The sequence below is a fragment of the Pleuronectes platessa genome, chromosome 5, assembly GCF_947347685.1.
Source record: "Pleuronectes platessa chromosome 5, fPlePla1.1, whole genome shotgun sequence".
Classification (NCBI taxonomy): domain Eukaryota; kingdom Metazoa; phylum Chordata; class Actinopteri; order Pleuronectiformes; family Pleuronectidae; genus Pleuronectes; species Pleuronectes platessa.
In genome coordinates this window covers 4506071-4521530 of record NC_070630.1, presented here as the reverse complement: position 1 = coordinate 4521530, position 15460 = coordinate 4506071, and the positions used below count along the sequence as shown (strand labels likewise).

The following is a 15460-nucleotide window of genomic DNA, read 5'->3' as shown; positions in this document are numbered from 1 at the left end:
GTCGGGGAGAGAGGGAAGATTTTTTCTTGTAGTTCAGCGTGAAGTCACCGATCAAATGTGAAGATAAAAAGCTCAAATGGTCAAATCACATGATAACGCATCTTCCTACTTTTAAATTTTCTTGCTAATTCTTTATTTTCAGCCAAGATTGACGATTTACTTCACCAGTGCATCGTCGGTTCTAAACTTGCCTGTTTGGAATGTGTGCCTGAACTGTGTTGATGCTCCAGAGCCACTTCAGAGTTATTCCCTGTCATTAGTGATTCCTCCTCAAACAGTTCTATAATATAGAGTCACTTTTTATTGTTTGTGTGCAGAGCTTTTTATTAACAGTCTATTGTGCAGAGTGAAGTTAGAAAACGTTGTGTTCATCCTACCTGGTTTATCTGCAGTCAGTATTTTTCATAAAATTACATAAAAATGCATTTTGCATATAGGCAGATGTTTGTTTCAAAATAAAAGCCCTGTAATTCAACTCGATATAAAGCATTGCAGCAACACATTGAACGCTGCGCTTTTACTTTGTAGACACATTGCAAAATAGGGATGAATTTTAATGTTGTTGCCATGACGGATATCATGAATGTGAAATAAACATAAATGATGTGGCTGGACAGATATTATCTGGTGCAGGCTTCAAGTCGCAGACCAGAGCTGCAGTTTACCCAAGAAATGTTTAACTCGATCCACAGACTGAAGGCCCACTGCCCCCCCCCTGCTGGTCGCCTGTTAATATACATTTTATTCATATTGAAAGTATCCAGCGTCCAAATACCTTTATAGAGTGAAGCCAATAAAATAAACGGTTCATTAGATACAAGTTCCACATACAGACAAACAGACGGTTGGGGAATTAGTAGGTTTGTCTATCACAAATATAACTTAGAATTGGTTATTGGTTTCCCAATTAGGTCTAAAAACTATTAGGTTAAAACAAATTGTGGTTATTTGAATATATACATTAATAAAATAACACATTGAATAAATAGGATGTAAACAGACATAATGAACATTGCACATATTCTCTATTAAAGCCACAAGTTCCCCGATGTGACGTGAGCGTGTGAAACGGACGGGGAACATGTCCTGCGCAGGAATGCGGGTTGATTTCCCCACATTTTGTCACAGGCTTCACTGAATCACCCATCGCTTTAAAGGAACACAGCTAAACATGGGGGAGGACGGGGTCTCCGCCACTAAATGCCCTCCTTAAACTTTTTCTCAGGCCTTTGAGAGGTCATTAATTTTGTCAGCCTTTTCTAAGTCCCTGACACTGGCCATCAATCAAAGGTGTTATTAGTATTCGCTGGAACACAAACTGCGAGCACGTCCCTGCTCAGACGGGGACCACACACTAGTAGAGGAAGAGATTAGGGCCGTGTGTGTCACGTCACGTTGCACCGAGCACCCCCCCCCCCCCCCCCCCCCGCGCGCCCTCGGGGATGGGTGCTGCTGAATAAGTGAATTCTTTGGGTGGTAATGTTTTACTATATCTCAACAATATGGATCTGGGTACTTAAGCTGGTTGTGTGTGTTGAGAGGGGGGAGGGGGGGGGGTGCAGTAGATTACTAATGATTTCCTCCAAATTAAACTTCCCCCCCTCCCCCCTGAGGTCCAGACAAAATGAGATTCTCAGAACGCAATCCATATTGTGACCTTTTGTGATTAACGCTGAAACAAACACAGCTCCATTACGGGGATTAAACAAATCAATTAACAAACTACCTCCCGATAAAAGTCCCAAAGAGTTGAAACAAGTCAAGACCTCGTCAGCTGTGTTCTCACTTCACATATCTTCGTCTTTTTTTCTTCCTCCTTCGCCGCCGCAGCCCATCCCCTCTCGCCCTCTCAGCCTTTGAGCAACAATAGAAACTTGTTTCCGGGATCTGTGCGTCAGGCTCTGTGATGTGAATGACCCACCAGCACAAAAGCCAAAAGCCCCCTTTGACTAGAAGGAGGAAAAAAAAAGGTGGATATGGCTGCCATGACTGTGATGATGTCACTGTGCCAAAATTGTGCCGCTTGCAAAGAGAGGGGAAGCAAAAAGTCCAGCTCCATGAGACGTTGTGACGCTGCTGCAGCTGATCTGCATTTCTTCCACCGCTCAGGTTTAATTAAGTGAAAAGTTTAGAATTGACAAATGTAATATTTGTCTTGGTTTTGCTGGGAAATGTCACAAATGTTTTTTAAACCACCATCTGTACAAATAGCATGATATTCTATTTTTCTTCTTCTAAATCCTCCTTAGATTCGACTGGATTCCTTTACATTCACAGACTTGTGTTGGGCCACAGATAATGAGATCAGTGCTATCAGCTTCACTGTCCCCTTTTTCTCCTCATTAACATGAGAAAGATTTTTTTTTTGTGTGTGTCCCTCAACTCTTAACTCTGCGTCAACCCCTAACCCTCAACACGCTCATTTGTAAGAGGAGCGATGTCCTTTCAATTAGTAACTTGCAGCTAATCTTCAAAATATGTTAAAGTAGGAATAATTTAGCTTAAAGTGGTCAGAGGTTGGGATGGACAGGATTCTTTGGTAAAGAAAAGACAATGTGCTGTAGTGTAGCAGTAAGTTACAGATTTTTTTAATGCATATTCGATTTATCTTTCTGGAAATTCACTTGAAATTCCTCCGTTAAATTGGCCAAAAAGCGTTGGCAACACAACAACACGTCCCTTTTAATGTATTCACCACAGCCCAGAGACACTTCCTGTAATACGTTATTGTTTACAGCAGAACGTTTCATACCCAGGATTCCGTAAGGTCAACATTTCTTCTGGCACACTGAGCCCGAACTGCACTTTATTCCCCTTTAAATTAACAGCTCCGGCAGCTTTTCTAGTTAAATCGACTGTTCATTATTGAGACCCATTTTACGAAGGGGCTGTGAGGTGCAATTTAATGAATCTCTGGCACAAAGCTCCCTTTCACTGCCGGGCAAAGAATAGAGGCTATTTAGACCCTGTAGGGCTTTATGTCAAAGGCAGCCCATAATAGTTGTCAGGCCAGGGCAGAAATTCCCACTGGCCTGGGAATGCACCAGAAATCAACTTTTGCCACGAGCAGATTAAGACACAAGCGAGCAGTTGGGAAGATTCCTCCAGATTGTGGCATCTGTTTGGGCTCAAAGATTTTCCCACAGAAAAGAGGCCTCTCTCTGTACTGTAAAGCCTCCATTCTTTTTCTTTTTCATGCCGGGTTTGTTTCAGTGGCTAAATGAACAGTAATTCGATTACAAGTTAACTTGTATTTGGTAACCCAGACACGATACGCATTAAAAGAGATGAACAACAGTTACAGTTTTTTAGAAAAGAAAACAGGAATTAGGATAATAAAAATGCTGCGGATTCGGATTTAACTCAGTTAACTTAAAAACATTGTTTTAGAGAGTTTAAGAGCTACAGTAATATCCTCCACTTTCAGTAGAGCGTTTCGTGGTTCAGGGCACACACTAACAGTTAAAGCAGGGGGGGGGGGGGGGGGGGGGGGGGAGTTGTGACAGAGGTTATTGTCTTCAACTCAGCAGGGAATTTCAGACAAATCCCTCTTAGATGCAGGTGGTCGGGCACAAGCAAAGAGTTAAGTCCCGCGGTCCCTTTGCCCCTCCTCTTTGATGTTCTGACATCATTAGTCCAGCCCCCCCCTAAGATCTCCTCACGTCCCTCGGAGTCCCTCACTTCTACTCTGGAATTTTTACCGGAGCTCCATGAGCAGCATCAGGACCGAGCGCTTGTCAGGGGGGAGAAAATAGACATGCTTTGAGGAAACTTTTGGATCAGGGATCACAGCGGATGCCACAGGTGTAGCCGCCGGGCCTCGACAGAGTAATGGCTGTTCAGACTGCGATCATGAACCCTCAGTTCATGAATTTCTGCTTCCCGGGTTCTGTGGTGGAGTACGACGTGGAGAAGGGTCTGGACGGGGGTCTCCTGGGTGAGGCAGAGAATGACGAAGACTACAAAGAGACCACCAGGGACCTGCTGAGCTTCATAGACTCGGCCTCCAGCAATATCAAGCTGGCTCTGGACAAGCCGGTGAAATCCAAAAGGAAAGTCAACCACCGGAAGTATTTGCAGAAGCAGATCAAGAGGTGCACCGGCATCATAACACCAGGAAACGCTGCTGAAGCCCCAGTGAAACGACAGGGCTCCCCTCTGGCCCAGCAGAGCCCTGTGCAGAGCAAAACTCTGCCTAAACGCGATGGAGTCCAGGCCAACCTACAGAGCAAGAGCTTGGCCGCCCTCTTCAGCCCTGTGAAGGATATAAGGGGTGAAAAGGCCAAGAAGCCGCCCCTGAGGCACCGCAACCTGCCCCCCTCTTTCTTCACCGAGCCGGCCAACTGCTCCAAAGTCAGCTCCACGTCTGGGATGACGCTGAAGGACCTGGAGCGAGGGAACCCAGAGGCCGTGGATTTCTTCGAGCTCTTGGGGCCCGATTACAGCAACATGGTCAGTGAACAGGACCTTTATCAAAACATGCATCTGCGGGTGCAGCCGGAGATGGGAGGCCTGGATCCTGCCTCGTACGACGCTCACCATTTGCTCAGCGGTCTCCTCTACTCGGAGCCCTGGACTAGCTGCTCTGGACCCTCTAAGAAAACCGGGGAGAACCTGCGAACAGGCCCGGACCAGCCCCCCGTCTACTGTCAGTCTGAGGCCGGCACCCCGGGGCCCCTGGAGGACAACGCACTGTGCACTTTGGCCTTCCCCAACTTCTTCACAGACTGCTCCATACCTCAGGTCACTTACGATTTAAGTGGTGGTTACAACAGAGCTAATTATTCGTCTCTATGAGAAAACACTGACAATTCTGTGGTTAGAAGTGTGACGAGTTTAACAGTAGAGAGTTTTGATGTCGTCCCTGCTCAGCAGAATTTTGTGTCCCTCAGAAAAACATGTTTTACTTTGACTTTTCTTTAAAATGACTTGATGCCATGTACTTTTAAATACGCCACTTTCATTTTCTACACAAGTGGATGTGATTTTTTCTTTATCTCAGGCAACTTCGAGTGACACTGAACGAAAACACGTCTGAAGCTAGGTATGTTTTTGGAAAAATACATTTTGGTATTTAAGACAATAAGGAAACAGACACAAGCTGCAGAAGTAGTTGTTGGTTTAGTTCACTAGGCATCTGTTATGTTAGGGAAATTATATTATAGAAACAGTTTGTCACATTTTGATAAGAAATATGCTGCAACAATCTCTCAGCGAGGCACTTTTTTCATTCCTATTAGTAACAAATCGGTGCAGGGAGGAGACGGGGAAATCTATTTTGTGGAGATTGTGATTACAACAGTGTTTGGTGCATTTACAGCTCAGAAGTGATTTTCAGATGCACATTTACTACTTGCATGTGTTTGTTTGTTTTCATTGGGGAAAAGCCTTTAATGTATCTAGTTATTGTAAGAAGAAGAAAAAATAAAGCTGGTCTTTATTCCTGTGAAAAAATAGTTTGTTTTTGTGTGTGAATATATTACAAAGCAGAAAAAGATTGCAGGGGCGAAGGTAAATGTCTCTGAAATTTGTTAATACAGTCATATACAAGTAATTTGCTGCATTTGGATGAAGAAATATAGAAAGACAAATTAATATTTTAATGTAATTCAATGCAACTGTGAAAGAATTGAGCCACTTCACATACAATATAATTAAAAGTACAGAAAAAGCACATTTTAAGTAATGTTAACTGCAGGTCTCACACGTTACATTACAGTAACTTAATGTAGGTGTAGTCCATTATTATATAATAATTGTTTCTAATCTGTGCACTCATGTTTATATAACATCAATACAATGCTGATTTTAGACCATTTCAAAATTTTCTAATTCAATTTCTCACAAAAACTTGGAATTCCAGTCTAAAAAATAAAAATATTTCTGTAATAAGTAAAGAGCACATAGAAAAACGCCATGTGCAAAGACCAGGGAGGGGGAAACATCTTTAAACAAGCAGAGGAGAAACATTTAGTCCTTTTAGCACTTTGGAGGAAACCTTCAATGCTGCGTGATTAATTTGCATTTGCATTTCTGGGGCCACAAGCAGGTTGATAAACACTCAGTGCTTTAAATACCTCAAAGATTCTTTTAAAAAAAGGGGGAAAAGGGAAATTTCATGCAAATGTTAAAATCCTTCAAAAAACGGACATTTAAATAACACATTTTTCAATAAACACCCTTTTATTTCCACTAAGGAGGAAAGAGGGAGACATCATGGCAACAGCTTCTAGGAAATTTGCTCTTTAGTCCACAGAATCACTACATTTGGTGGCTCAAAACGTGAATATGGGCTTCCTGCTAATAATCATTTCCTGTAGTGTTTCAGGTCAGCTGACTGGACTTTTAAACTTATAACCTTCTCACCGGAGGTCAGTCCCTCTTGGATCTGAATACCAGGATCCTTCTGTTGGTGTGTACCTCATTATCTCCCCCTGGTGGTTGTGTGGTTCAGTCGTTTAACTTCCAACATGGAGGCAAACCTCAGTGTCAGTTTGAGACTGTCGAGTCAAACTAAATCTGAACACAGTGCTTTGCCTCTGATGTCCCGCTGCGAGCGACTGCATTTTCTATTGATAATTATTTTACCTTTATTTAATTATTATTATTTTTTAATTACAAAACAACAATTATAATAATAAAGGCCAGAAATACAATAATTAAAGAGTAGTATTTCTGGTAGAGGTTTGTTTTTAGTTTTTTTTCTATCATTGATATTAGAGATCAGAAAACTTGGATCCAGACAGGCTTTCTCCATCCATAAACTAAACCACTTATCATTCAAGTGTCACCTGGGGAGCTGGAGCCAATCTCTTAGGTACTTCTACCAGTATAAATCCATTAATCACATTAACACGGAAAATAAATTAATTACAGTTTAACAAACAGCTCAGATAAAGTCTGGAAAGGATTTTTAGTAGAAGTGCATTTTTAAGAAGGGACTTACAGGATTGCCCTGTCACCTGATTTCTACTGAAGTACTGCAAAGCGTCCGCCTCAGTACACATTCCGTCACATCACAGTCATGCATGTACACACATTCATACTGCGATCTGCACAGCAGTACACAGTTATTCTTGTGTACTTGGCAGCTCAGAGGCAGTTGGTTTGCACTTGGCCTTTTAGAGCCGTAATTCTCATAAAAAGCTTGTGACATTTATACTGAGTTGTTGGTCTGGATTGTAAAAAAAACTATATTACTCTTCAGTTTGAAAGTAATTTGTACTGCAATAAAAAACTATATCCATTAAATAACTTGTGATTGATTAATCCAGCCGGTACAGCACTCTCTATAATACACAATATTATTAATATGGTTTGTGGTAAACAATGTTTATTTTCTACAGCTGAACTCACTTATATTCAGAGTTCCACTGGAGATATGTAATTAGGTTGTTATTGTTCCAGAAGGAGCCGTCAGCCTCCTCGTGGGGTTTTTGTGAAATGCTGTAAAGTGTAACGGATGAAATATGAAACATAAACTCAGTTTTTCTGCTCAATTTATTCAACCATAGCTTCCCTCAATTTTCAATTACATAAAATAAATGGCAGAGGACCAGAAATACTGTTTGGTCTTCAGTGCTGGACCCACAGGCCCACGAGAAACTTCTCAACAAATACACCAGATGGCAGTAATGTTCCACTGAAAACCTGACGTGAACCACTCCCATTACAGAGAGAGGCTCTTCTATCTGATGCAAGAGATATGTATGAAATTGTAGCCTTGTGTGGTCAGAAGTAAGTGGCTCCTTTAGTTCTTGTTCCATTAAATTAATCTCTCCTGTAGTAATGAGGTTGGAAGGCAGTGAATGGTTGTAAACTGTGTTTTTTTTAAGCAGTCCTTTTCAGCATTGGTTTAAAGGTTCATTTGTAAGAATTAGGTGAAAAGGATCTATTTGTCAGAAATTGAAAATGAAATAATCTTAGTGATGTTTTCACTAGTGTGATTCATCTAAATTGTACGAATTGTTATTTTTCTTTACCCTAGAATGGGCCCATTATGTTAACATCATGAGTGGGTCCTCATTACGGAGGCCGCCATGTTTTTTACAGAAGCTCAAACTGGACAAACTAAAACAAAAACTGAAGGCTACCACAGGATCTCTGTCATGTTTAGAAGGGGAGGGTGAGGCGAGGGGTATTCAGCTGCAACATGCAACCTCACCAGTAGATGTCACTAGATTCTACACACTGAACCTTTAAAATAGCTGACTCTGATAATATATTGATGTATATATTCACTGCAACACACGCTCTACTTTAAAACCAATATTCCCAGGGAATCGTTCCTTGCCTCCCACTGTCCGCCTCTGTTTGCAGGTTGGCCAACACTATCCTATGTCATTAGCAGGGGAGAACAATATCTGGCAACCTGCAATACGGCTAACTATAGACATAGAAGGCATATGGATTTTCTGTCCCCGAGTTGACACCAGCTGATACATTTAGATTAGGCCCCACTGATGGAGCCACAACTGCATCCCGGCTTTGATTTGTGGCACAATGGAGATGCAATGTTTGTCAAAGTGATTAACAAGATCTGTGTGGGCACGGAGCTGAATAACAAGAGTCAGCCTACGAGGTAAACTCGAAAAATATACAGCTGCTTTTCCCCTGGTATGGTATGTGATGGCCTGTAATGCAAAATGTGTGTGTATGCAGATGATACCAGGTTTTATATGAGCACACACAACACTGAATTGAAACCCAGGATTGTGGCAAAAAAACACACACAACCAGTACTGAAATGAACTCCACAGCAGAAAAGTTATACATCTTGGAGTTGTTACTTTCATTGTTCTACTCCAGAAATTGAGTTTCCATCCACAGCTGCCCTCTCACTGACCTTTCACAGCTAGTCCTCACATCTTGTTAACACCATCACGATGGAGGCACAGTGCCAGAGGATATTCACAAGCCTTCATAGCCTCTCTCGGTGACATGCAACTTTTTTCTTCTTCTCTGTGCTCAAGTAAAAGAATCATTTTTACATTTTTACATTTTATGAAGGGGTGAATAAATGCGGTGATGGGAGGAATTCAACCGGCTCCCAGTACAACACAGAACATAGAAGCACAAAAATCTGATCTGGTGAAGCCAGTCCGGCAAAATGGGAAAGTGACGGTCATTGGGGGGGATCAATATCAGCTGATAACAACATTATCCTTTATAAATCCTATTTAAAAACATTTTGGGGCATTTCTGCACAGTCAGACGCTTCATATTTAATTTTGAGGCAAATATAGTCTAGAATATAACCGTGCAACTCTACATTCCTCATCAACATGATGGCAGTCAATCATGTCCCGTCTGGTGGTGTCGGACTGGACATCGGGACAACTGGGACGAATCCCAGTGGGTTGTCTCATCCTTAAGCTGTTGGGCTGTCAAACAATCCGTAAAGTTTTGTCAGTCTCTTAACCGGCCCTCTCTGTATACCCGTCAGTCAAGGTTCTGTTTGTATAGAAACGTCCTGAGAGTCATCCCGACGCTGGTAGAATTCCCATGCACTTGTTGTCGCTCTCGACTGCTGCTCCTTCCTCTGGTAGATCCTTAAATCCAAGTTGAATATAGTGTTGAATTTCTTTCCCAGACCAGAAATCATGTCGCTGTTTTGGCCGATTCCCAGGATGCTCGCTAATGAACGTGACCAGACAGGATACCGACTGCAGTTCACCGAGCGACCACCGGTATCATCAATAACCGAGGTTACATACACAAGCTTTGAGCTCGGATCTTTGTCAACACCAAACTGAACTTCCAACGCTTGACTTCAGAACTGTTATATCATCCTGAAGGGTTTTGTAAGCTGCTTCTCACTTTTCAAGGTCCTCCCACAGAGAGTTCTTTAAGGACTGCATCCAAGGTCAGTGCAGAAAGATGTGACTTCACAATACACTCTGCTTTTCTCACATCATTGTACTGCAGAGCCTCAACCGGTGAAAGCATCGGTAAATATTACTTTCATATTAACAATGTGTTCCTGTCTGATCCTTTTCTTCTCTGTGCAAGTGACATTACCCTAAAAGACAATTTGCTTACAGCGCTGCATGTTTCTTTCCATATGCATTTCATGTCTCACCGCTTTCCATTCGAGTTTGCATTCATTTTCGTTTTCTTCCTCCGCAGGGTGTTGTGGGTGTCTTTATTTACGCCTGTGTGTTTTTGTCAGAGTGCGGTTTGCGAGGTGTGCAGATGACAAAAGTCTCGGCTAAATTAAAGACAATACTGCCTCGAATCTTTCATCTCCAGCAGATGCTATTGACAGACGCAACTCTCTCATGCAAATGACAATGATAAATATCAGTGGAAGAGCCACTGTTTACTCAAGCGACAGGTTTTCATTGGTGCACTCGCTGTTAGGACCTAAAGTAAAATTGAATAGACAAACCTGGGCCAAATGAAAATATCACTATAGTAAATTTAATGTGATGTCTTAAATCTGAGTTGGAGAAAAAGGTGGAGGAGTATTTTTCTTCCCTTGGAACTTCAACACATTTTAATTGAATTCTAAGCGATTCATTAAATTATTTTCCCACCAGATGATGGAGGTTGGCTAACTGAGAAATGTGAAAATTGAAAGAGACAAATACGGCTTTCCATCCATCTTTTGCTTCTTTATCCGAGTGAAGGACGTGCTCGGGGGGGATATTGAGCATCCAAGGCATGTTTTATCCAAGGAGCTTCCTCTCCTCATAGTTGGTCATGCTCCGTCAGAGCCACAGTTAGAAATGTTGTGCCCCCTGACAACAGCTAAACAGAAGCTTTAACACACTGAATATCTATTAACCCTGAAATGTTCCAGCACTCCGCTCCGGCTCTGGGGCCCCTGAATTATTCAGGGTCTCCCTAGCATCAAAAAGTGTCTCTGTATGCTCTGTAAACCTCGACAGAGAAGTGACTTTGGCGTCCGACAGAGGTCATCTTTTACTGATGACCCCCCCCACCCCCCCCATTCTGTCAATTCCTGCCATTTGTCTCTGTCACCTGGTCACTAACAAAAGCATGTTACCACAGGTGAAGGTCAGAGAGGGAGATCAGCTGATAAATCACCAGCTTTGCTTCATGCGTCTTTATTATTCTTCCAACACATTGTTCACATTAGTGGAGCTGATCGTCCTAAGTGGAAGACAAATCTACAAACGTCTTGCTGTAGCTCCATGTTCTCTCTCTCGGATGGGACAGGTGACCTTTATCTGGGACAGAACAGCGCTGCCCGGGATTTTGGAGGTAATTATCATTACGTCATACCACAAAAGCTTGGAATTGAAAATAGCAGCGATAAGAAGGATGACATTAAGTTTGAAACGGCACTACAGGAGTATTTCATCACAGAGCACACCGATTTCCCAAACTTTCTTAATTTCCTGTCTTTGGATATGACAAACGGGAGCAGTCCTACTCCTGCAGAACCTCAAAGAACATGGTCATTTCCTCCAACTCCTGCCAACACATGTCTACTGGATTTATACATGTTTCCCCCATAGACTCTATTTAAAGATGGAAATACATGTTTCTCTCATAGACTCTATTTAAAGATGGAAATATACTCTGGCTGTGAATGCACCAGATGTTGTTATTCGAAACTGGGAGATTTAAATTCATTTCTGGGTAGTGGGTGGAAGTGAAGACGTGTCGTCCATCTTTATTTACAGCCTTTATCCTCATATAACTCACAAACAGTGCGAAAACTAGTGTCTATGTCTATAAGCCCAGCAGAAATCTCAAAGTTTGATAACTGCTGTAATTAGTCTATTTTTTCTTGTTGGACTTTTTGAAACTGTTTGTTCCAACTCGGGATTTGTTTGGATATCATGCTTTTTAAGATTTTGGGTTGGACTGCCAGTTCCCTTATGATATTCCCTGCTTTACTTTGAAGTTATACTCACCTTGTGTGTCTCTTACTGGTTTAACTTCCTGCCTTTGGTCCTGTTTCCTGCTCCTGTGATCATCTGCACCACCCTGATGTGTGTCCCCTGAATTCAATTATACCAGTGTTGCTTGTGTATTTCATCTCTGAGCTCCAGCCCTGTTCGATTTGCCGGTTTTGTTCCTGTATGGCTCACGCTTGGTTCCCTCGTGGGTTTTGTCCTTGTTGCTGTGTTTTTCCTGATTGGATACCAGAGTTCTTGGTCAGTAAGCCAGTCCTTCATTATATTTCCTGTTTGCACCTATCTGCTATGTCTGCACTTTAGGTCAAGAACGCACCAATTGGCCTCCTGTTGATAAAAAGTCCAGGTTTCCCTTAAACTAAAAACATAGACTTTGTAATTTGATGCATGAGAAATATTCATCTGTTTTCCCCGTTATAATCCCTCCGAGTTACTTGACATGCAGAAAGCAGGCAGCACAGCGACAGTTAAAAACATATTAAGAATTAGCTTTGTCTCTTTTAATGTGATGCAGTTCCAAAGCAACTTTTCACTGCCTGACGCTCCGCACGACTGCTCCCAGATAAAACAAATCACGGCCGGTTATTTATTTACATGTCTGCTTGTTTTGTTTCTCTGCTGAGCTCCGGCACTGTGCAGCAGTGGCTGGTGTTAACTGTATAAAAATGCATCTGGGCTGTGGTTGATGTCCAGTGGCTCAGAAAGGCAATTTCCCTGCAGCTACCACCGACGACAACATGAGTTGTGGAATGGAATATACAGACACTGTTCATGTGACAACCTCTGCATGTCCTGTTTCACAGCAATGGTCCTGAGACCTCATCGCAGTGCAGGTTAAGAAAACACAAATAAATCAACACATGCAAACGGAGAAAACTTCAATTTGACAATACATGTATAGCATAAGGGAAAATGCACTGCAAATACTTACACCACTAAATACCACAACAACACAATCAAATACAACAAAACCACTAACCACACAACAGAGGTTTTCCAGAGGAAGCTAAAAATGGCTGGATGCTAATACATTGAAAGGTTCAGTGTGAAGGATATAGTGACATCTAGTGGTGAAGTTACATATTGCAGCCGAACACCCCTCACCTCACCCTCCCCTTCCAAACATGACACAGAACCTGTGGCAGCCTTCAGTTATCATAAAAACTCAAAAGGTGTTTAGTTTGTCCAGTCTGGGCTACTGTAAAAAACATGGCGGCCTCCGTAGACAGGACCTGCTCCTGAAAAATATAAAGTATTTAAATATAAAGGACCCATCTAGGGTAAAGAAAATATCACCAGGATAATATATTTATTTAATATTTAATACATATTAAATATGTACTTTTTAGGTATTTCTTAAACAGGCTAATGTCATATTAGCTAGCTTTATAACATGCTAACTTCATCTTTTTCAGATCAATAGTCTACAATCTGAAAAAGACAATGTATGTGTTGTCAAATTGCTATTTTCTCCATCTGTATGTCTATTCACATGTGTTCTCTTAAGTTGTTAAGTGCTCTCAGGACAACTGTACAAACCATGTTTCTTTTTATTCAAACTTACAAAACAATATATAGCAGCCTGGTTGATAAAATATCTGATGATCACATCATTAAAGTTCTTTAACAATAACACTCTTCTTCACAAGCCTTGATAATAATCCTCCGAACCTCAGCACAATTAAAAAAGTCATAAGTGGCAAAAATAAATTAACTAATCAGCAAATGACACTTACTCAGCAGGCACCGACAAACACCCTGAAGTCACTTTCAGCTTTTAGTGTGAAAAGATGTTCATTTATGGTTCGGGTCCAAATACCTTACAGCTAACAACGAAAACAAAAAATGCATTTCATTTCCATTACTATCACTTACCGGCTTTTGCTTTAGTGCGACAGATTCGAGAAACAAGACGGTTGCATAACACCTCTGCTGAGGACCTGATATGTGAGGCTGTAGCCTGTCTGAGGTAATTTAATGCAGCCAAGTCTGCCGCTGCACCCGGCGTGATAACACGTTTCTCTTTTTTTCGGGTGTATTCCGCTTGTCCTGATGCAAAGTGGGAACGTGAGCAACATTCTCACCTCGAAATAGATGTTACTTTGTGAGAAATCATCAAAATGGGCTGCCAACGAGACCCGCGGAGCTGTTCAGTTATGAAGTTACGTCTTACTGGCGCGCTGCAATTATCTCTCCATTGTGTCTTGACTTATGACTCATGGCATCCTGTAAGAGAACATGTCTCCCTGGCTACTGTCAGGTGCAAGTGTTCAAGGATGTAAGGGATGGGGAGCGCGCCGTGAAGCCTCTTTGTCTTTGAATCGTACCAAGGGCAGGATCTGATCTGAAGATATAAATGATGTGCCTATCATCTGAAGGAGAGAAAGTCGCATTAAACCGTCTGCACGTCCCCCGAGAAGCATAATAATCTGCAAGACGAGAGAAAATCCCATTACCTGTTACGGATTTCTTTCCTCATAATTGCTGGAGTCTCCCCTTTGGGAGGGTGGGGGGGTGAAGGACAGCAGACATGCCGACATCACACTTATCTTCAGAATAAATAATCTAGGGGACATCTATTTTTTTTGTTTTTGTCTTTCCCAAAACTACGTTCAATCCTTGAAAAATGGGCTTCGACATAAAACATCGCTGGGACGACAAGACTGCACCATCAGTCGGTCGTTGGTCTGTGTGATGAAGCTAATTGATGACAGATGGTGAGTCACGACGGAAAGATGGTAATTTGGTAGAAAATTTAGCAGTTGGCCAATTTCTCGGTGCAGATTCATCTATTTTTCTAAATGATTTCATGTCATTGAAAGATGCGTCATTTTACTTGGTTAGAGACCCGGTGGGTTGATCGTTCATCTCCATGTCAAGCAATCCAATTATTTTCCATCTACTTATTCCAGTAATCTCTGTCAGTCTGTATGTTGCATATCTTAGGAATCATTAATATTATCAGCGTCACACTTGGCATGTCTCGTTAAGCGAGGCATACTTCTTATTACCAGTAGGTGATGCAATGTCTATGACCAAATATTGTCTTGTCTGAAATGTGCCCCAGATTTATTACCATTCAGGATAACAATTATAATGCTGTACTAAACAGTAACAAATATAGCTTTAATTTGTTATCCAGAAATCAATAATTTGCCATTTTGAATTATTACAACAATTGGTTTGACAGGTAAGAGTTTTATCTTTTGGAGTAATATCATAATTTCTTTTACAAAAATGTAACATTGGTACATTTTGATAGTGAAATAGTTTTGTCTCATAAAAAATTGGACTCGACTGTGCAACTGACACTAAAGTTTAAACAGTTCAGCATTATCCAAAAGTTAAGTTACAGCCGCAGCAGGAAAGGTCGGACGATAGAAGCAAAAAGAGATCGAGCAAAAGGGAAAGTCCAGAAAACCAGCAGGCCGGATGCAAACTGGGAACAAAGGCAGGACAGCTACAGCTTTAGATGGTGGCATTGGTTCTCTAACCATTCAACCATTCACTGATCTGTCCGTTCGTTGATTCATCCATTAATCTATGTCACGGTCAACTCTGCAGTAGCT

General features: G+C 41.7%; 1 protein-coding gene across 1 annotated transcript; it reads left to right on the top strand.

Moving 5' to 3' along the window:
* Positions 1-3555: 3555 nt before the first annotated feature.
* On the top strand, positions 3556-5415 carry LOC128440725 (protein FAM181B). The gene is given in 4 exon segments (XM_053423534.1): positions 3556-3587; positions 3589-3754; positions 3756-3815; positions 3817-5415. Coding segments are annotated over 4 exon segments (1239 nt in total). The 3' UTR covers positions 4798-5415.
* Positions 5416-15460: the final 10045 nt, after the last annotated feature.